The sequence below is a fragment of the Astatotilapia calliptera genome, chromosome 14 (genome assembly GCF_964374335.1).
Source record: "Astatotilapia calliptera chromosome 14, fAstCal68.1, whole genome shotgun sequence".
NCBI lineage: Eukaryota > Metazoa > Chordata > Actinopteri > Cichliformes > Cichlidae > Astatotilapia > Astatotilapia calliptera.
The window spans coordinates 19,900,141-19,920,827 of NC_137435.1; the positions used below are offsets into that span (position 1 = coordinate 19,900,141).

Sequence of the window (20,687 nt, forward strand, 5' to 3'; positions counted from 1 at the left end):
TTTATTTATAGTTTTCCCAGGTTATGATATGAACACAGTCTGACAGCTGTCGGTCCCAGCTGATTTCCCTCTCCCTCCGCTCCTCTCCGTCTCTCTATAAAAAGGGAAGGAAACCATTATCAGTCCAAATCGCCATCAGCTGTTCTCACCGGCATTTCCAGCACCGCCCCGTTGAGCCCACTGCACCACTCCTCCCCTGCAGCCGCGCCCGGGACCACACCTCCGCCACATACACATATCATTTTAACACTTTTATACACCACTCTGCATTTGGTTATTAGCTATTATTAATCTCTGGCTCTCATTCACAGTGTGTCTTTTGTCTTGTCTTCCTCCCTTCACCCCCAGCTGGTCATGGCAGATGTTTGCCCCTTCTTGACCCTGGTTCTGCCGGAGGTTTCTTCCTCTTTAAAGGGAGTTTTTCCTTCTCCAAAGTTCTTGTTCATAAGGGGTTGTCTGATTGTTTGGGTTTCTCTGTATTATTGTAGCCCTTACCTTACAATACTGTTGCTGAGATTCGGTGCTAAATAAATAAAATTCAATTGAACTGAAATATTACCTTTAATTGTCAAAAGCTTGTTAGAAACTATAAAACACGTCACAGACTTCTGGATGTTAGAAGACAATTAATAATGCTCATGAATGAGACTAAAGGCAAGGAGGTGTGTTTTATAACTAAACATGTTAACAGCACCTCCACATTTATATCACAGTTTATTATATTGCACGTGTATTTCAGTAATAGGCTGTTTATTTCAGTATAGTGGTGTACACGAATTCAAATTTCCGAGGCCACAGGTGGCCACGTGGGCGTTATCCATAACCATAATCTATGTGATATTTCTAAACTATAATTTATCCAAGTACACATCAGTTAACCAAGTCAGTCGGTTCTTTTGCAATGAAAGACATAAACACTCATATCACCGGTTAGTTACCGCAGTGCCGGCTGTTTAATTCACAGGAGCGTATGCAAGTAACCATGGTAACCACGGACTCTGAGCGGCTGGCTCGACGCAGGTCAGACAACTTTTACATATAAGATCTTAAAACAGGACACAGACACTGTAATTGCTGACCTAATATCAAATGTATACGTGGACTGAGTCTATGTTTGACGTTTGTTTTTATATCTAATCTTTACTCTCAAACCTTTAAACAGCAGCAAGTCTGCTGCTAAGAGAATACAGACTCAAACCGATTGATCATTTCTTTTTAAAGTCATCTGGAAGCGCCACGTTTTCACTCAGTCTTTTATTTACAGCACGATTTAAGTGTTTTAAACGGGGGAATGATGGAGGAATGTGTTGTAAATTAGCATGGTGCCTGGCATTGTCACGGGAGCATGCAGGTATTAATTTGGTGATTTATTAAATGTAGCCTATAAATGTTATTATACTTTATTCTAATCTGCTGCTAATTAGCAGTCTTAATTAGCAAGTCTTACGCTAATGGAAATGCAGATACCACAGAACACACAGCGTGAATCTGATCTGCGACAAATTGAAGCCTTCATCTCTTTTACAACAGTGTGGTCTCAGACTGGTATATTTTTATATTCTTTATGCTTTAGATTTTCGAGTCTCTGGAATAGTTGATAGTAATGAGGATAATTTTCTGTAAAAGAATATTGATATGACCTGTGAATTGGATTCATAGATGACCGTTAGGTTAGTTTGATGCCAACACTTTCATGTCAGCTAGGAAACTCTGGGTTATGACAGTTGTGTACCAGGACCTGAGCTTTGTCGGTGGTATAACAGCTCAAGCGCTTATGAGGGGAACAGGTCTATCACATGCTTTGCTGTGAGTCTGGGCTGGGCAGACATCTCCGAAATCATCGAAGAACTTTTGCAAATAGGCTCTATCATGACAAACCGACCAGATATCTGAAGATTAAACCACTACATTCTCGGCTAAAAAAAATAAATAACAGTGCATTTGGTGAGACAAAAACAGGGTATTTCAAAGTACAGTTTAGTTAGTTTCCATATCGTTAGCTTCATAGCATAAGTGCCTAAGTCATTGACTTAGGCACTTATGCTATGAAGCTAACGATATGCTGGTTGTTGGTGTGGAGAAATGCCCAAAAGAATGGCCACCAGGCCAAAGCAATGGCTTTGACTTGAACAGCGTTAACCCCGCCCCCTGAGTTTAATGGGTGAGGCTGACAGGTAAAACGAATTCATCAAGACAGCCACAGGGTCAGGACTGCCAAAATGAATTAAATAAATACATCATTAAGTAATTAATTAAACGGTTCAATAATTAATTAAAATAAGAAATAAATAAATAATTCATCAAATTTGTCAAAAATTAATTAATCAAATATACAATTAAGCAATTGTTAATTAATGTGTCATTAATTAAATAAAATTTGAAATAAATAAAAAGTATGTATTTAATGTTTTAAATGAAATGAATGGGCATTTTATTAATTATTTAAATATTTCTTTAATTAATTACTTCAAATTTCAATTAATTATCGACATATTTAATTAATTATTTAATGGCGTATTTAATTCATTCATTTCGCCACTCCTGGCCCTCTATATCTACAGAGGGCCTGCAGTGTTTACAAACGCCCTTGCCACTATACGCATGCTCTGACCGGCTGTGATGCAGGGAGTTGAGAGATGATGAGGAGCGGTGCTGCTTCTTTCACTGTACATCACTGATAACATATCCGGCGCCGGTGGGCGGTGCGAAGCCTTGAAGATGCAGGCAGCCTGCGGATGCTGACCAAAGGATGTCAGGCGAGGAACTTCCGCAGGGTACGAGCGTTACTTTTGATATTTTTGGAGAAAACAATCCGCGGCAGCGCGCTGGATGCGTTGGAAGGGAAACTATGAGAACTAAAAGTCTCCTTTGTTAGCCAAGCCTCAGTGAATGAATGCGAGCGAGAATACAGACAACAATAGTTTATTGTTATTCTTCTTAGCAAAACGAGCAGGCCGTGCCTCCCAGCGTTTCGGTTCGAGGTCTTGTGCGCTTTAAGGACACTTCTACAAATTGTGCCCACTAACACATCTACTGAGAGAGACAAAGCAGCAACTGTGAAGCGTAAATACCCGCTGATCTGCTCAAGATCTGCTCAGACGTCTTTAATGGCTTACTGGCGCGTATGACACCCAGAGAGAGGTGATGTGCGATTTGGTGAAAGGTGTCACTTTTGATTAATAACCGAGGCCTTGCTTTTTCTGCAGGAGTTGGCTTTGTTTACAGGGCGGCCAGTAGGCTGAACACGGATCACAGGCCTTAAGTGAACACAGCAGTGCTGCTTCTAGCAGTGCGCATCCAGATCGATCACATTGTTTGTGCCGGTAGATGCTTTTCTCCCTGACGCTCTTCTTGTGGAGGCTCTACCGACATTTCTACATCATGTTCAGCTCTGACCGGCTCACAGTCCCGGATTACGTCAGCCGGCTGCAGAGAGGGAGGAGCGGCTCCGCATGCGACCCCAGGGCCATCTCTCCGGGGATCAATGCCGACGTCCAGGCGGTTTTGGACACGTCACTTCCCGCCCTGCGCTCCGCCATCAGTAGGCTGAAGTCATCCAGGGAAACATCGAATTCAGATGAGACCCGTAGAGCTATCGCGGAGATCTTCCAGCTGGTGGAGGAGGCCTGGGTTTTACCTACCGTGGGTCGTCAAGTGGCCGAGGAGATCTGCAACAGGATCCGGCTGCATGGAGGCCTGGAGCTGCTGCTTCAGCTCCAGCAGTCGCCTGCTGTGGAGATAACTTACGAGTCTGCAAAACTGCTGGAGCAGATACTGATCTCAGAGAACAGGTATGGTGTAACGGTGTGATGCGGTGCAGGACCGCAGTAGACTGTACTACATTGCAGTCTGTTTTTGTACTTAGACATAAAGTTTAAACACTGCTGCGGGTAGTGCAGTATTTGTGTTTGTGTGTCTCCATATTTGTCTGAGTATTCTAGTAATCACTTAGTAAATGATTATAAAATGTGATCTTTATTTACTGAACCTTTATTTAATGGGGTTAATGTGACTCTTGAGATTATTACTCTCCTTTCCACAAGCAAGCTGGCCAAGACTGGCAGCAGTACAGTTTCAGAAATGAGTGCTCAGCAAAAATACACAAAATAAGTGTAGTACATTTCCAAGTCATCAATTTAAACGTCAGCGTCTGGGGCCAGAACACAGGGGTGGTCAAATATTTGCAGCATGAAGAAGGTGAAGCTCAACACTTGTAGCATAAAGAACAACTTTACTGCTTGGCATCCACGATCCAGATGATTACTCTCCAGATCCAGATGAAGACTACAAGCCGAAACGCGTCAGTCAAGCGATAAAGTTCATTTTTATAGTACAAGTGTTGCTGGAGCGTCTCCATGCAGTTCGAAAGTAGATGAAGCTGTGCCAGACACCTCTGCTCTGTTTCTACAGCCTGAAGTAACTGATCAGTTATATTCACCAGGAATCGTATGAAGTTTTAGTTGAAGGAACTTCCTTGCAGGCATTATACAAATGCATATAACAACTCTGATATGACGAGGGAGCAACAAGTCTCTTTGTTGCCTCAATATACAGACAGCTGCTGAAAGTGAGGTGTAAAAGAGAGTGAGTCATCTATTATAATTCTTAAGCACTTATACTGAGATACTGATTCACAGCCCAGGACTGCAGTGATACGGTTCAGTGGTTTTGAGTTTGCATTTGAGAAGATCATCAGTTCGGTGTCGTCAGGATTTCAAACATGTTGTGCTGTAATGTACTAGCAGCTGATTGCAGCTGAAGGAGAGGCTGGGTCAGAGTATGTGCAGAGCAGTCCATCCACCTTGTTATCATCATTACAGTGAAAGGGTTCTTTCAACTGAACCCCAGGGCACACTTTTAGTTGCATTAACCAAGTTGTAAGTGATTCCCTTCTACCTGCATGTACTGAGATCTGTCTGCTGAATACTTTTAAAACCATGCAGCGTTTCTTATGTACACCTGTCACAGAAATAACATGTAATGTTGCAGTTTGAAACAACAAATTTTACTTAAACAGACGTCAAAAGCTATAATAGACTGAATTCACACTGACGTACACTACCAGTCAAAAGTTTGGACACAACTTCTCATTTTATTGTTTTTTCTTTGTTTTCATGACTATTTACATTGTAGATTCTCACTGAAGGAATCAAAACAATGAATGAATGAACACATATGGAATTATGTAGTAAACAAAAAAGTGTAAAATAACTGAAAAGTCAAAGTCAACTTTATTTGTCGATTCTGCCACATGTACAGGACATACAGAGAATAGAAATTGCGTTACTCTCAATCCCTAGATAAATAGCAAATGAACATTTAAATATATTTAAATATAAAAGTGATTAAAAATGCAAGTAAAATAATTAAAAAGTAAAAATTTAAATAAATACAATTTTACATATAACAAGAAAGCTATACAATATACAATATAATGGGTAAGTGACATTGAGTGTAAAATCATGCTTTATAGTCTAGATTCTTCAAAATAGCCACCCTTTGCTTTGATTACTGCTTTGCACACTCTTGGCACTCTATTGATGAGCTTCATGAGGTAGTCACCTGAAATGATTTTCCAACAGTTGTGAAGGAGTTCCCAGAGATGCGGAGGATTTGTTGGCACTTTTGCCTTCTGTCTCATCCCTTTTGCTAGTCCATCTCATCCCAAACCATCTCGATTGGGTTTAGGTCAGGTGACTGTGGAGGCCAGGCCATCACTCTCCTTCTTGGTCAAATAGCCCTTACACAGCTTGGAGGTGTGTTTGAGGTCATTGGTCCAACTAAATGCAAACCGGATTGAATGGCATGTCACTACAGGATGCTGTGGAAGCCATGCTGGTTCGAATCCCCAACAGTGTCACCAGCAAAGCACCCCCACGCCATCACACCTCCTCCTCCTTGCTCCATGGTTTGAACCACGCATGTAGAAACCATCTGTTCACCTTTTCTGTGCCGCACAGAGACATGGCAGGTGGAACCAAAAATCTCAAAATTTGGACTAGCACAGATTTCCCCTGGTCTATTGTCCATTCATTGTGTTTCTTGCCTCAAACAAATCTCTTCTGCTTGTTGCTTTCCTTAGTAGTGGTTTCTTAGCAGCTATTTGATCGAAAAGGCCTGATTTCTGGCGGAACAGTTGATGTAGAGATGTGTCTGCTACTGGAACTCTGTCTGGAATTTATCTGGACTCTAATCTGAGGTGCTGTTAACTTTTTGAGGCTGGCGATGATGATGAATTTATCCTCAGCAGCAGAGGTGACTCTTGTTCTTCCTTTCCTTCATGTGAGCCAGTTTCGTTGTAGTGCTTGATGGTTTTTGCGACTGTACTTTGGGACACATTCAAAATTTTAGCAATTTTTCAGACTGGCTGACATTCAGTTCTTTAAACAATGAGAGACTGTCGTTTCTCTTTAGTTAACCGATTGGTTCATGCCATAATATAAATTCTAACAGTTGTCAAATATGGGTGTTAGCTGTGTAAATAAACTCTGATCAATTTTTCTGTTAATTAGTGATAAAGAATGTGGGATGGTGGGTATGAACTTCAATTTCTTGGCTGCTGAAGTGCTGTCACTCAGTCTCCCAGACCGTATGAAGTCTGTATTTAGTGTTTGTTACCATCTTCCAAATTTGTCTACAGGGATTACGTGGCTCGCATAGGTCTGGGGGTCATCCTCAACCTGACTCGTCAGCAGGAAGATGCTCAGCTGGCTCGGAGCGTCTCGGGCATCCTCGAGCACATGTTCAAACACACCGAGGAGACGTCTATCCACCTCATCACCAACGGCGCCCTGGACACCCTCCTCTTCTGGTGCCGAGGTACGGACCCCACTGTTCTGCGTCACTGTGCCGTGGCACTGGCTAACTGTGCGATGTATGGAGGCCACTGCTGCCAGCGCTGGATGATCGAGAAACGGGCAGCTGAGTGGCTCTTCCCACTGGCCTTTTCCAAAGAGGATGAACTCATTCGTTTCTATGCCTGTTTGGCTGTAACTGTGTTAGCTGCAAACAGAGAAATTGAGAAAGAGGTGGTGAAATCAGGGACCTTGGAGCTAGTGGAGCCATTCATCGCATCTCTGGATCCAGAGGACTTTGCCCGCAGTTTACTGGACAGTGCAGACAGCATGCAGGGAAGGACCGCATCTGACCTGCAGCAACTTTTGCCGTTACTGGATGGCACGAGAGTGGAGGGAAAGTGCATTGCAGCCTTTTACCTGTGTGTTGAGGCCAGCATCAAGTCCCGTCAGCGCAACACAAAGGTAAAACTGTCTCTCTTATTTAATGAGTTGGAAAGACATCAGATGCATAAAATAATAAATAATACTTCCAGTGGCTGACACATAGTATTTATTTTTTAGATTAATGAAGTGCATGGATTTTATAGATATTTGAATCAAAACTGATTATAAATTAATAAAATAAATTAACAATTCAACATATTCATTAAAACATTACTTAACAAATATTACTAACATCTAAATCCTCTACAGAGTTATTGTATCAAGGTCCCAAAATGTCTCAGACACAGCACCACTCAAGCCAAAGGGAAGATCCCAGCACTGCTCACCTGGGTGTATTTATAGCCCTCAGAAAAGCTTTAGAACATTTATGCAAGAAGAAACAAGACCTGAAGATCAGGATTAAACAAATGAAAGAGGAAAAATGCAACAAATTACAGAAATGTTGAAAGAAAATGAAGAGCAGAGAAAATGCAAGTTCCAAGACATGGAGAAAAAATGAAGGCCTGAAGTGATGTTCGACGAAGTTCTGAGAAGGAGCAGAAGGAGCTTTTATGGAAGCAGCACATGAAGAGATGCAATCCAAGCTCCAAGCCACAGAGAAAGATAGACAAAGCACTGAGAAGAAATGCACCATTGCTGAACGAGAAGGAACAAAAGGAAGCAGTATACCAACAAATCGTGTGCAAGCTTCAAGTATCGGAGAAAAACAATGAAGATTTGCGTGTAATGTTTGAGGAGGACAAATCTCAGAAAGACATGAAGTCTTTACTTCAAGAACTACAGCAGAGACATGAGGCCTTACAAACAATCCATTAAAAAAAGAAGAACAAAAAAGGACGTGGAAGAGGAAAACAAAGAACTGCGAGAAAAACGTGAACAAAAGCAGGAAACCTTAGAAGAACTGGAGAGAAGGTGTAAGAAGGTGTAAGTGCAGCATGAAGAACTTTTCAGAGAGAAGACAGACCTCATAAAACAGAACAAAGATCTGCAGGAAGTGTGCCTGAAAAAGCAGAGAAAGCAGTTTAGGTTTTTCCACAAGAAGGGCTCTGCTGCTTCTTCAGTTCAGCCTGGACAAGAGTAGCCTCATCTTCCTCCTACAGAGGCAAAACCTGCAAACAAATTCAGTGTGCTTCAGGGTCTTATGCAATTTTAATGTTGTTAAGAAACATTACTGATTGAAATCATCATTTAGCAGTACTTAAGAAAAGCTGAATAACTGAGCTTTATTTAGCATGACTCCTTGTATTTAGCATGAGTCGACAGGTATAAGTTGGATAACAGTTCAAAACAACCTCACCTTAATTGGAAAGTAAAATTTGAGAAAATTCTCACGTTAATTATTTGCCTTTATTTTATGAAGAGATGTATGTTTTAGCGTTGACTGATTCTTTTAAGCCTTGTTGTTGTGGCAGGTGGCTATTTCACTTAAAATTGAAATATATTGTGGCTGATCCCCAATTTCTCCTTCCTTTTCAGATATTTCAAGAGATTGGTGCTGTGCAGAGCCTCAAAAGAATCGTCATGTACTCCAGCAATGCCACAGTCTGTGCCCTCGCTAAGCGGGCGCTGAGCATGATGGGAGAGGAAGTACCGAAACGAATCCTGTCAAGCGTGCCCAACTGGAAAACCTGTGAGGTGCAGACGTGGCTGCAGCAGATCGGCTTCAGCGCTTGCTGTGATCGTTTTCAGGTGAGCGACACATTATTCCTACAGAAAGATGAAATATCTATCCACACGTTCATCTCACAGCTCAGTTTAACAGCTGAACTGACATGGATGTGGTTTGGGTCTTAGGAGTGGTTTAGTGGAGAGAACGTTTTTAGGGTCAGTTTTGCCTTTTGCACCGAAGAATATCATTGGACTGCCAATTAGACTGCCCCCCACCTTGTACATTTTTAAAGTAAGGCTTAAAACTCATTTTCATTTCTTGGCTTTTATCCTAGAGTGAAAATTGTAGGTATTTAGGTACTTTATTGCCTCTAGTATATTTGTGATTCTTCAGATATACTTATTGAGGTGTGTGGGCAATGGTGTGTGCGTGTGGTGTATCTTTTATTATGTTGTGTAACCCTCATTTTCACGTACAGTGTGCTGGCCGACTTTGTTGTTGTAAACATGCTTTATAAATAAAATCAGACTAAACTGGCCTGATGTGTTTGGTGATGTTATTACGTAGGAACTCCAGGTGGATGGAGACCTTCTTCTGAACATCACAGATGAAGATTTGAGCTGTGATTTGAGCATGACTACCAACCTTACTCGCAAGAGGCAAGTGGTGAATAATATTTGAACCCGCGTTTATTTGTCTTGAAAAAAAAACAAACCCTCTAATTTGTCTGATCATCCAGGTTTTTGAGAGACTTGCGTGTGCTGAAGACTTACGCCAATTACTCCACATGTGACCCCAACAACATGGCCGACTGGTTAAGCGAGGTGGACCCCCGTTTTCGTCAGTACACCTACGGCCTAGTCCAGTCAGGCGTGGACCGTCACAACATCCAGAGCCTGACCGATAAGCAGCTCCAGCACGACTGCCACATTGAGAACGGCGTCCACAGAGCAAAGATACTGTCTGCCAGCCGCGGGCCCTTAAAACTGAGCCACACCGATGCACAGCCTTCAGGGCCTGACGTCTTCATCAGCTACAGACGAACCACGGGCTCACAGCTGGCCAGGTTAGAACTGGAGAAGATTTTGTGCAGAAGGTCATTTAGGATGAAGAGTGAGATCAGATAAGGTTAAAATTAAATCCTGCTCATCTTGTTTTGCTCCCAGCCTATTGAAGGTGCACCTGCAGGTTCGAGGATACAGCGTCTTCATAGATGTGGAGAAGCTGGAGGCTGGTAAATTTGAGGACAAACTCATTCAGAGTGTGCAGAGAGCACGTAACTTCATCCTGGTCCTGTCTGCCAGTGCACTCGACAAGTGTATGGGAGACACAGCCATGAAGGACTGGGTGCATAAGGTCAGTTTTCCATTTCCTGCACACGATGGTTGAAATGTCAGGGCTAATTATGTCTAATTTCTGCTGAAAAATGTCAGATCACTGCACCTCGAACTCTTCTCGAGATGTTCCACAGTAGTTCTGTTCATGAGGCAATTGGATTACATCAGATCAGATTTGTGAGCTTGCATTTAAAGTTTGTTCTGTGGAGTCATTTTTGGAGTGTTTTTGTATTTTCAGTGGAACACAACTCTCTTAAAACTCATGAATAGGTTTATAGTTCCATTTACACCCACTTAAATTCATGATGGCGGGTTTTAATAAAATATCATGACTAAAAACTGAATTAACGGAAATCCCACTCTGCCTAATATTATGCCATTAAATACCTCTGATTCAACAGGACATGGGACCCTTGGAGGGGTCCTGTGGTGTCTGCTCCCTGTGATTTGTGGGGTTGGACTTGCTCTAGGACATCCTATCCTTGGTTAGAGGTTAACCAAGCGTACATAGAGGTTCATAATAACATGGTTAGGATGTATGTTATTATGAGAACGCATGATTCTTGTGTCGGGCTCTTTGCCGTGTTGCTCACACTGTTCCTGAGCAGTGTTTGTGTTGTGGTAGGCAGTTTTACCCTTATGAGGGAAGCTGCTGCCATTGGGGAGTGAAATTCAGATAGATTATCTCCAATTCATTTGTTTCATCTTGCAGGAGATCGTCACGGCCCTGGCTGGTAAGAAGAACATAGTTCCTGTCACAGATAACTTTGCATGGCCTGACCCCATGTCCCTGCCAGAAGACATGAGAGCCATTCTCAACTTCAACGGCATCAAGTGAGTCCCTGCATACTGTGCTCCGATTGGACAGTGGACACAGTCCTGTTGTGATGTGCGGGGAAACTGTTTTCCCACCAGGTCTAAACCACAGCTGTTTGTTCCATTTGTACTGCATTTATTACAATCTCCCAATAGCACTCATATTTCTCTCATTAATATTTCAGTCACTTTAGTGCAGATGTGTAAAAATTCCAATTAGAGGGAACTGTTTTCCCTGAATCGACATCATCTAATGCCTGCTGACGTCTCTTCACATAGGTGGTCCCACGAATATCAGGAGGCTACGATCGAGAAGATCCTGCGCTTTCTGAAAGGACCCCAAGACCAAGTCGACCGCTCAGACGGCTCCAAAGAGCAGAAGAAATAAACTGAGATAAACACAGTCCGATTTCAGCTATAATAACTATCCATGATGCCAAAATTCCACATAACCTACAGTGAATAGTCTGGCAGCTTTCCCTGCTCTGACCTAATGCATGTGAAATGAATCCGGATGTTTAGATTACTTGCTGACCGGAATACCTGATATGCACACACTTAATTATTAACAATAAATAGAACTGATAAGGGGATTGTATATAAAAACTCTAAGCCTTTAATGTTAGTCAGTGCTGTATATGTGTAATCAGGTACAGTAAGCGCCTTCTGTATCTCAGGAAAATAACTGTGATAGACCAGCTGACATGGACACCCAGCAACATTATCACTGCTAACACATCAGTGTTCATCAAAGCTCCTCTATATGCAGTCGTCGTTTTTTTTAACCTGTGTACATCAAATGGACCAAAGCAGGTCTCTGACTTTACCAACATTTCTCCCGTTTTCATGTTTGTGTTGTGATAGAAGAAATCTTCCTCGGCAGACTTGATGATTTGTTTAGGATGAGTGACTACTGTGAGTTTAATCTAAGCCCCAAATTTAACCATAAACAAGTGAAATATGTGTAGCGGGAATAACTCCATGTAGCGTTAAACATACTGTTCTGTAATAAAAGTGGGTAAAAAGTACCTCAATATCTGTTCTGTTTTACGGTGTAATTGTGAATTACCACACTGTGTAATCCATTATTACTGCTGACATAAGACTTACTTCACCACAGTCTGTCCAATAGTTATATGTCTGCTTTTGAACTGAAAATGTATCATCCATCCATCTTCTGCTTATCCAGTCAGGGTTTTGGGAGTGGGTGGGCTGTTTCACCCAGCTGTCACAGGGTGAGAGGTACACCCTGGACAGGTGGCCAGGCTATCGCAGGTCTGACACACAGAGACAGATGATCATACCTACAGCCAGTTTAGAATGACCCATTAACCCCATGCGTGCCTTTGGACTGTGGGAGGAAGCTATAGTACCGGAGGGAATCCCCACAGACATTGGAGAACAGAGAGGCCCCAAACAGCCGGTGGATTCAAACCCAGGACAATCTTGCTGTGAGGCAACAGTGCTAACCACCACACCACTGTACTGCCCCAAAGTGTATCCTTGTTCAGAAAATAAATAAATAATTAAACACAGCAATCTGACACACCTGTCCTGTATTCATGAAGCATAAATGTACACCTGTAAAAACCAACAAAAGCAGTCATCCAGATGTGTTAATCAAGTTTATTAAATAAAATTGTGTAACTCGATTAACAAGATTTTTGGGGTTTGAAATCATTAAATTATCACACTTTATATTATAACAGATCACTCTGTTGACAGAACTGTAAGTGCAAAACCATAATTTAATTGCATTTTGTAATTTTAGAAAAAACATAAAATGTTAAAAGTTAAAACACAAACATCACTTATTTTATCACTTAAAAAATGTACTCTAAAATGTATTCAGATTGCTAAATATTGGAAATTATAGAAGAACAGACAGGTTTCTCAGACAGTTGTAGCACACTGTATGTTTTCTAAGGATGGCTTTGGTCACATGATCACGCGAATCTTGATAATCAGTTAATGGTAGGTCAGTGGAAACTTCACTCAGCCAAGTAACTTCCCTTTGTGCATTTAAAGCTGATTCGACAGCTCCTGTTCCTTCATTGTGCAACTAGGACGTGACACTGTGTGCACGGCTTCTGCATTACTTCACAGATCAGCGTGTAATGCAGAAGCAGTCATTTAGATAAAAATGATTAACATTCATACAATGGAAAACATTCCTGATTGATTCTACATATGGCTTAAATCAGTGACACCTGGAGATATACAACAATTACATACATTCACGGTTTTAACTAACAGGAGTTAGTTAACAGGAGTGTGTGTGGTCTTCTGCTGCTGTAGCACATCCGCTTCAAGGTTCCACTTATTATGCACGAGGTACCGCCATGTGATCAGCTGATCAGATATTTGTATTAGTGAGCACTTGGACGAAATCAGAAAGCAGCAATTTACAAAATAACTTCTTTGTTTTTGTTGACGCGTTACATAGAATCTGTGACGACACTGCAGTGTCATGATCTCCGGTGCTCTACAATAGCTCATGATATTAAAAAATTACATCAAATTTTAATTATAAAGACACATTTTTGGGTTTGGCAGAACTGTCAGTCAGGATGTCGTTTCTTCATCGCTTACTTATTCTTTCTGGTGTAACAAGATGGAAATATCCCATCCCTGGGTGAGCGAATAAAACTGCAGACACAACGGATGCCTCTGCTCACCTTTCAGACTAACACCAGGATGAACCTGCACTCTCTTTTGTGATCCTGCCCTCCACCTCTCTGCAGGTCAGGACACTGTGGCATCTCTCTGGTCTCTCCTTTGTTCCAAACACTGCAGAGTCCTAGAAATACAGACATGAAGATGGTCAGTAATGACATTTGTCTGGTTGTTTACAGCCCATAAGACTAAAGCCAGTCACACAGGCATGAACAGACTCACCCTATTATCCCAGCTGGGATGAAGAGGATGATAGCAGCAAAGAGGAAAGGGAATCCCTTCATGAAGTGCAGGGTTGCTGGGTAGAGGGAGTTGAAAACGCCACTGCCCACCAGATAACACAAGCTCTCCACACAGGCAACAGATGCAAACAGGGCACCTAAGAAAAAGCACACACACACCCAGTAACACAATTACACATACAACCTGCAGAGCACAAGCTGTCCCGCGTGACAAGGGAACATGTGCTTCAACTGTGCTGCTGATCTAATTAGTTCACTGGCTCCACCACTGCACAGCTGACACACTGAGCTCTCTCTCTCACACAATCCGCACAACTTTGGTTTTAAATGTGTAACACTTGTACACGATCACGGGCTGACCCTGCTCTGACGGCTCCACCAACTTGGACAGCTTGGACCTCAGCACAGGTGTCGATGTCATGAAGAGCAAACACAGACCATAACCTGGGGAGAAAAAAACCCAAAACCAAAACAGATTTTTATGTTTATATGCGTGTAATTGTTTAATATCCATGAAATAATCCAGAGCGGGTGAATAAACTGTGTTAATTATTTCTAGAGGTTACAATCAGAGACAGTTTATTGTAGCCTTGTACTCAGGGCTGACAACCCTGAGTACAAGGCTACAATCAGTGGCCTTTTGTTCACTGACGTGTCATTATGTTTAACATTTGCTTTAAAAATAACAATAACATGGGGTAAAAGGATTTGAAAAGCACAAATACAGGAAGATAATCAAAGTAACAAGCAGACATTCATCCATTCACTTATCCTTGAAAAGGTCTAAAGGGAGGCTGGAGCTTATCCCAACTAACATAGGGCGACATGCAGGGTGCACCCTGGACAGGTTCCCAGCCTAAGATAGGGAGATAGACAGCCATTCACACCTATGGGCAATTTAGATTCACCAATTAACCCAACTGCATGTCTTTGGACTGTGGGAGGAAGCCAGAGCACCGGAGAGTACCCATACAGACACGGGGAGAACATGCAAACTGCAAACTCCACACAGAAAGCCCCCGGCCAGGTAGCCAAGTTGAACTTCTTGCTGTGAAGCAACAGTGCTAACCACTGTGCCACCATGCTGCAGTGACATTTAACTCCAAATTAAATTGACACCAATATATATTGTAAGTCTTAACACAGACAAAACTTTTTCTTGGGCAGAGGCCGCATTCCATTACACATAATAGAAGAGAGAAAACACCTAATCATGGTAAAGTACTACAATAGTAAAAGTCATCTTCACTTAATTTATCCTACCTCACATTTTTCCTCACATAGTACATTCAGATTGACTTTTTACAATCGGTTTATAAACCATCTGGAGGTTATGAATGTGCTCCGACACCTCTCACCTGTAAACATGAGCTGAGTGCTGTTAGCCACAGAAAAGACCACCAGACCAACAATGTTGGAGGCAAGACCCACAAGAGCCACCCAGGAGTCCTCCATGCAGCGCTGCATGATCTTTATCCCCGCCAGACTGCTCAGGTAGCCCAGGTGGTGAGCTGCTGATCCGTAGCCAATAAAGTCTGGGCCCCAGCACAGAGGCGAGCTCAGCTCGTACAACACGTACAGTTCTCTGGAGCCAAAGTGAACAGTCACCACCAGAAAGAAGCACAGCGTGTAAAGCCACAGCTTGCATCTGTGAAATTGTCCTCCAGCCTCACTGCTGCTGCCTCCTGATGAGTAGAGGTGCCAGACAGCTTTATGGTGTCGAGTAGTGAGGAGCTTAGCACTCGGGTCTGGCACCACAGACTCACGGACAAAGAGGAAGGCATACAGAGCTGACACCAAGTTGGTGGCCAGCACGAGCCAGAACGGGTTGATGTAACTAAACAAAGCACAGAAATAGAGAGGTAAAGCTTATATGGTTGATTTAGATATATATTAGAGCAGTGTGAACAAACCTTTTAACACACATTCCTTACCCTTGAGCCCGCCGCCACTGTCCTCCAATGATGCTGGCTAGCATCCCTGACAGGCCCAGACACGCCTCTAGGATTGCCACCCTGAAGGTGCGAGAGCGCCTGTCACTGATATCTGCCACATAGGCAAAGCAGCCTGCCAGGACGGCATTAAAATCACCCGACAGGCCGCTAAGCAGCCGTCCCACTAGAAAGTAGACCACGGGCAGCTTGAGATACATCACCACAAGGTACACGATCGTCTGCAGGGCCAGGCCAAGGTTAGGGAGGATGAGGACTCGTCTGCGACCAGCGAGGTCACTCCAAGAGCCCAGGAGAGGCACAACCAAGAGCCCGACAGAAAAGCCCCCCAGACTGATGTACAGGTTCCAGTGTGCTGTCAAGGTTTCCACCTCCTGAAAAAGACACATTTAACAACAATCAATCTCAGTGATCAGCGAAGAGGTGGAGAAGATTTTTTAATAGATGCTGTGTTTCTACTTTTTGTTTCTTAGCTGCATCCCAGGTGTAACTCTGTCTGTGCACCAGCGTAATTAGACCCATACATCATTGCGTCTGATCTGCCCAAACACTAGTTTTGCTTCACCTTTTTTAGCAGAGCGTGTAGATTGTATTCCTTTTTCCCATTTTCAGCATGTGACTGCTGTTCCTCATTGTTGAACTGCTTGTAGGTTCAAGGCTTACGACTCCTTTTTTCCTTAAATGACTACACATGCAGCCATTCAGGTGCTGATGATCAATTTACTTAGAAAAAAAAGCCTTTAAAACACATCTGCATGTCTTTATGTGTGTATTAGTTTGTGCATTGCTTTTGTTTTCTCCAAATTGTAAGCACTTGACAGGAGGTCTTGCATATCTTTAAAGGGCTTGCGTGATAAAAAATGGCCCTTTTGGTGATGCTTATAACTATATGAGCGTGCTTTACTTGTTAGAACAGGTAAAAAAAATATGATACAGGAATGGCTTATTTTTAGGATTGCTTTGCATGCAGTTTCTTCAATAAGTGTTTTCATTTTGTTGTTTGTTAAGGGTAACTATGTAACCTGAAGAAATCAACAAAGTGGGATGGCCTCTCCTACTGAACCAGTTAGTTTAACTGTAAATCTAGCATGTTAGCATTACTTTGTGTCTCACTTGTGATGAATAATAAATAATGCTGCAGGTTTGCTGGCTGTTCAACAGAATATTGGATTAGTGAGTCATGATATGAGATGAGAGTCAAAGTCAGATTTATTGTCCATTCTGCAATATGTCCCGGGTATACACAGGATTGAAATGCCGTGTTTCCCTGACCCATGGTGTGCAGCGAAATTAAATAAATATAATAAATTAAGTGAGAAGTTTTTCAGCTTTTTTATATACAAGATATTAAGTATAAATGTTTTTTAAAGCCTGCATAAATATTCCAAGTAGCAAAAAAAATGAGGGTAAACAGGGTACCACAGTCCTTCTGTGGACTAAATCACACATTTCTCCGTGGTCTTTGTCAGGTTACTTCGTTAGTGCTTGTAAGCTGTGGTGCTACTTGGGACTGTCTAAACCTATTGGGGGTGGGCATATTGTTTTATGCATGGCTTCATTAATAAAATCAATCAACAGTGTTATAGTGTCTACAACCCCTTTAAGTTTTCCGCCATTATAGAGCCTGAAGAAAAGGGTTAAAATACATTGAATTTTTAAGGTTATAAACATGTAACGTAATATTAATGAAAGATGTTTTTGTGCTTTTCCTGTTATAAAAATACTTCACAATGTATTAAACTCACGTTGAAAAGCCTTTATTTGTAACGGCATACATGGTTTTTAAATTAAAGGGTAATTCAAATGCTTTTCCCACGCAGAAAAGACGTGGACAGCAGCAGCAGTACATTTCAGGGTGACCGGACTACCTTCTGAAGCGGGTCGGGGGGCGCTGAGCTGTTGCCGCACTCCGACCTCTTGGAGCCGTTGTAGCCGAGGTCTTCGCTTATGCGGTCCCACAGGTACTGGGTCGACAGAGGTGCCTGCAGGGCCAGGGAGAACATGGACAGGAACAACACCGGCTCCACAGACACCGGCAGCGAGCATGTAACAGGCGGTCGTACGACGTCGGTGGACGGTACACCAGGCTCCTCTTTGTTTACGTCGAGCTGTGGTTCCTCCGCTGTGTCACTGAGGACATCTCCGTGTAGGATCGCCGCAGTGTCCTGCTCGTCCATGTTGGATCCACTCAACTGTAAACATTAAGTGTGTTGACTAGTTTAAGCTGCCTGTTAACGGAGTATACAGTGAAAACGAGAGCGTGTGCGGCTGGCTAACAACGGTTACGCTAATGAGAGTGAAGGTAACTTTACTGCAAGCTCAGCCAAAATCAATGAAACAATAACATGAACCGTAAAAGCGCGGGCTTTGCGGCCTCTGCTGGACGAAGAGGTGAACTACATTCCGAAATGATAACTGCGGTGGGTCACGAGTGCCAAAATGAATTAACGAACTATTTCTTTAAATAATTAATTTACCCCCCCCCCCCCCATAACAAACACAGCTCTCATATTTAGTAGGGGTGCAACGATACACAAAATTCACGTTTCGGTTCGATACTTTGGTGTCACGGTTCGATATTTTTTCGATACAAAAAAATATTCATGCCTTTTTAATTTGTCATTTATTAAAATTATAAATATATATTTTAACTCAAAAGTACAGTTTTTAAATTTAATGTTGCTGAAACAAAAGTAATTAAAAAAATAAATATATCTCAGGGCTCTCAAAATTTCAAAATCCCTGGTAGCCCTTCGGGCAGGGACTCTTCAGTTTTTGGTAGCCCAAAATAAATGTAAGTAGCCCGAATAAAAAAGAGAGCAATTTTTTGATTGATGTTTTGTTTCCTTTACAATATTATACATTAAAGTATAATATTGTAAAGGAAACAAAACATTAATCAAAAAATTGTTGAAAAACAAATTACAACATTGTATAAAAAATTACAATCATCAACTCAAATACTTGGTTCTAATTGAACAGAAATTTCTATGAACTTGTAAGAACTGTGTAGGACATGAATCAGTCTGTGTCAGATCCTGAATTTGAAATTTCCACTGAAGTCACGGGTAAGAGGCAAGTGGAACCAAGATCGAGGCCATTTGCTTTTTGAAGTTTGCAAAGACTGCTAAATTTTGCCAGTGGTAGTTCACTCTTTGCAACATAGTACGCTGTTCTAAACAGATTTTTCAAGTTTATTTTTAGTATGTTATTTGCAATTGGTGTTTGTTCTGGGAAAGCTATTGCAGACTGAGCAATAATGCATTTCTTGCATTTCTCATGGGTTCTAATGGGGGCCTTTCTTAAAATGACTGGTCCCAGTAACAAAGGCGCTTGTCGACTCATAAATCGAGAGAAAACCACCAACACACCCGGCAGAACATTATGTTATTTACATGGGTGCACATAAGTGGTCCGCATGTGCGCATTCGCTGTCAAAATAAAAGACGCGCACCAGATAAGAAGTTGCAACGCGCGTTTGTGTCCATATAAAAAGCGCTGTTTTTGTCCGCTAGAGTGGGATTTTCACGGCACATTCCGCACCACATCTCTGTGCGTTCATCATTTGTTTGAAGCCAACTCACCTCCTGCAACCACTTTTCCGAGAATACGTGCTTCTTTTGTGGTTCGGACTCCTTCTGACATTTGTTTGGAGGTGGAGGAACACCAAAGTAATTGCTTAAAGGAGCTTGCTTCTTCGACATCTTTAAGAGTTCTAAACAAATGTCTGTCCTCCTCCAGAAAATCTTATGTATGCAAACACGCGTTGCAACTTCATATCTTGTGCGCGTTTTTTTTGTTTTTATTTTGACAGCGAATGCGCACCTGCGGACCACTTATGTGCAGCCCCGGTTATATAGCTCGTCATATTGCAGCCACAGAAATTCTTTTGTCCATGAAACCATAAAGCTGCACTTTCTTTTTGCCTTATAGTCTGATTTGTCGTAACTTTTCCGTTTTGTGGTAAGCTTTTCTTTGGCTGTCACTTCTTCACCCTGACCTGTCTTATTTGGCTCAGCAGAACTAAAATATATATCCTGCTGCTTTTACACACACACACACATAACGGTCAGCGATTCTCTGCGCGATCAACCTCTCATATGTTTAAGCTTGCTGCGGGAGATTTCACTTGTCATGTTTGCATAGTAAGCTAACGATTGATAAGACGATGTCAGAGGAATTGGTGCGCAAATTATCATCACTCACCAATCAGTACTGTCGCTCTCTATACACAGTTCGCACGATTGCAAAGTGAAAGCAAAAAAACAAGCGCAAATTCAAACGCGATTTCAATATGTCACATATTGACAGTGGCTCACCGATGCCAATGACATAATTACCCAGCTACATTTCCGAAAGAATGCAAAAGCATTGACATATATTTTTCCTTCCTACGATAGCCCGACGGGCAGGGCAGAGATAGATTTTGGTAGCCCAACTGGAAAAATCGCTAGCCCAGGGACGTCGGGCTAGCGATTTTTCAAGCCCTTTATCTGATTGAGGAATCACTCATCTTTGGAAAAGAGAGTTTATTACAGAGAAAGGGCTCTTTCCAAAATAAAAGCAATACTATACGCTTCTTCTGGGCTATATTCTCAGCAGCATATTGTAGCGGGTCAGGGCTGTTCGGGGTTCTGTTTGTACAGTTATGTTTTGTTTATGTTGCCATAGTGACGGGTGACACCCACTCGCCGCGACGGTGTGTCCTTCCGGGATCAGAGGGCGCCCTGTGTGTTGTTGTTGCTGTGCGGTTGCCACGCTGAGCAGTTAGCTAGCGGCAGTGTTCTTCTGCAGATGTCAATAAACGGCTGTGC

The 20,687-nt window shown here is 42.2% G+C and overlaps 2 protein-coding genes across 4 annotated transcripts; one reads left to right on the top strand and one right to left on the bottom strand.

Annotated features, from left to right (window-relative positions):
* The first annotated feature begins 955 nt into the window (after positions 1 to 955).
* sarm1 (sterile alpha and TIR motif containing 1) lies at positions 956 to 12,659 on the top strand. Of its 3 annotated transcripts, none has more exons than XM_026191999.2 (9): positions 956 to 1,020; positions 3,207 to 3,791; positions 6,641 to 7,259; positions 8,718 to 8,930; positions 9,418 to 9,509; positions 9,590 to 9,916; positions 10,017 to 10,206; positions 10,900 to 11,021; positions 11,283 to 12,659. In XM_026191999.2, the coding sequence occupies exons 2-9, from the start codon at positions 3,328 to 3,330 to the stop codon at positions 11,389 to 11,391; spliced, it is 2,136 nt and encodes a 711-aa protein (XP_026047784.1). In that variant the 5' UTR covers positions 956 to 1,020; positions 3,207 to 3,327; the 3' UTR covers positions 11,392 to 12,659. The 3 variants fall into 3 exon arrangements, with proteins under 3 accessions (XP_026047784.1, XP_026047783.1, XP_080145110.1); XM_026191998.2 differs by lacking the exon at positions 956 to 1,020 and adding an exon at positions 2,625 to 2,774; XM_080288984.1 differs by lacking the exon at positions 956 to 1,020 and having other exon boundaries at positions 2,802 to 3,791.
* Positions 12,615 to 18,277, bottom strand: slc46a1 (solute carrier family 46 member 1). The gene is made up of 6 exons (XM_026192005.2): positions 17,742 to 18,277; positions 15,856 to 16,247; positions 15,280 to 15,758; positions 14,282 to 14,365; positions 13,902 to 14,058; positions 12,615 to 13,803 (listed from the first exon to the last, which is right to left on the bottom strand). The coding sequence occupies exons 1-6, from the start codon at positions 18,048 to 18,050 to the stop codon at positions 13,749 to 13,751; spliced, it is 1,476 nt and encodes a 491-aa protein (XP_026047790.1). The 5' UTR covers positions 18,051 to 18,277; the 3' UTR covers positions 12,615 to 13,748.
* Positions 18,278 to 20,687: the final 2,410 nt, after the last annotated feature.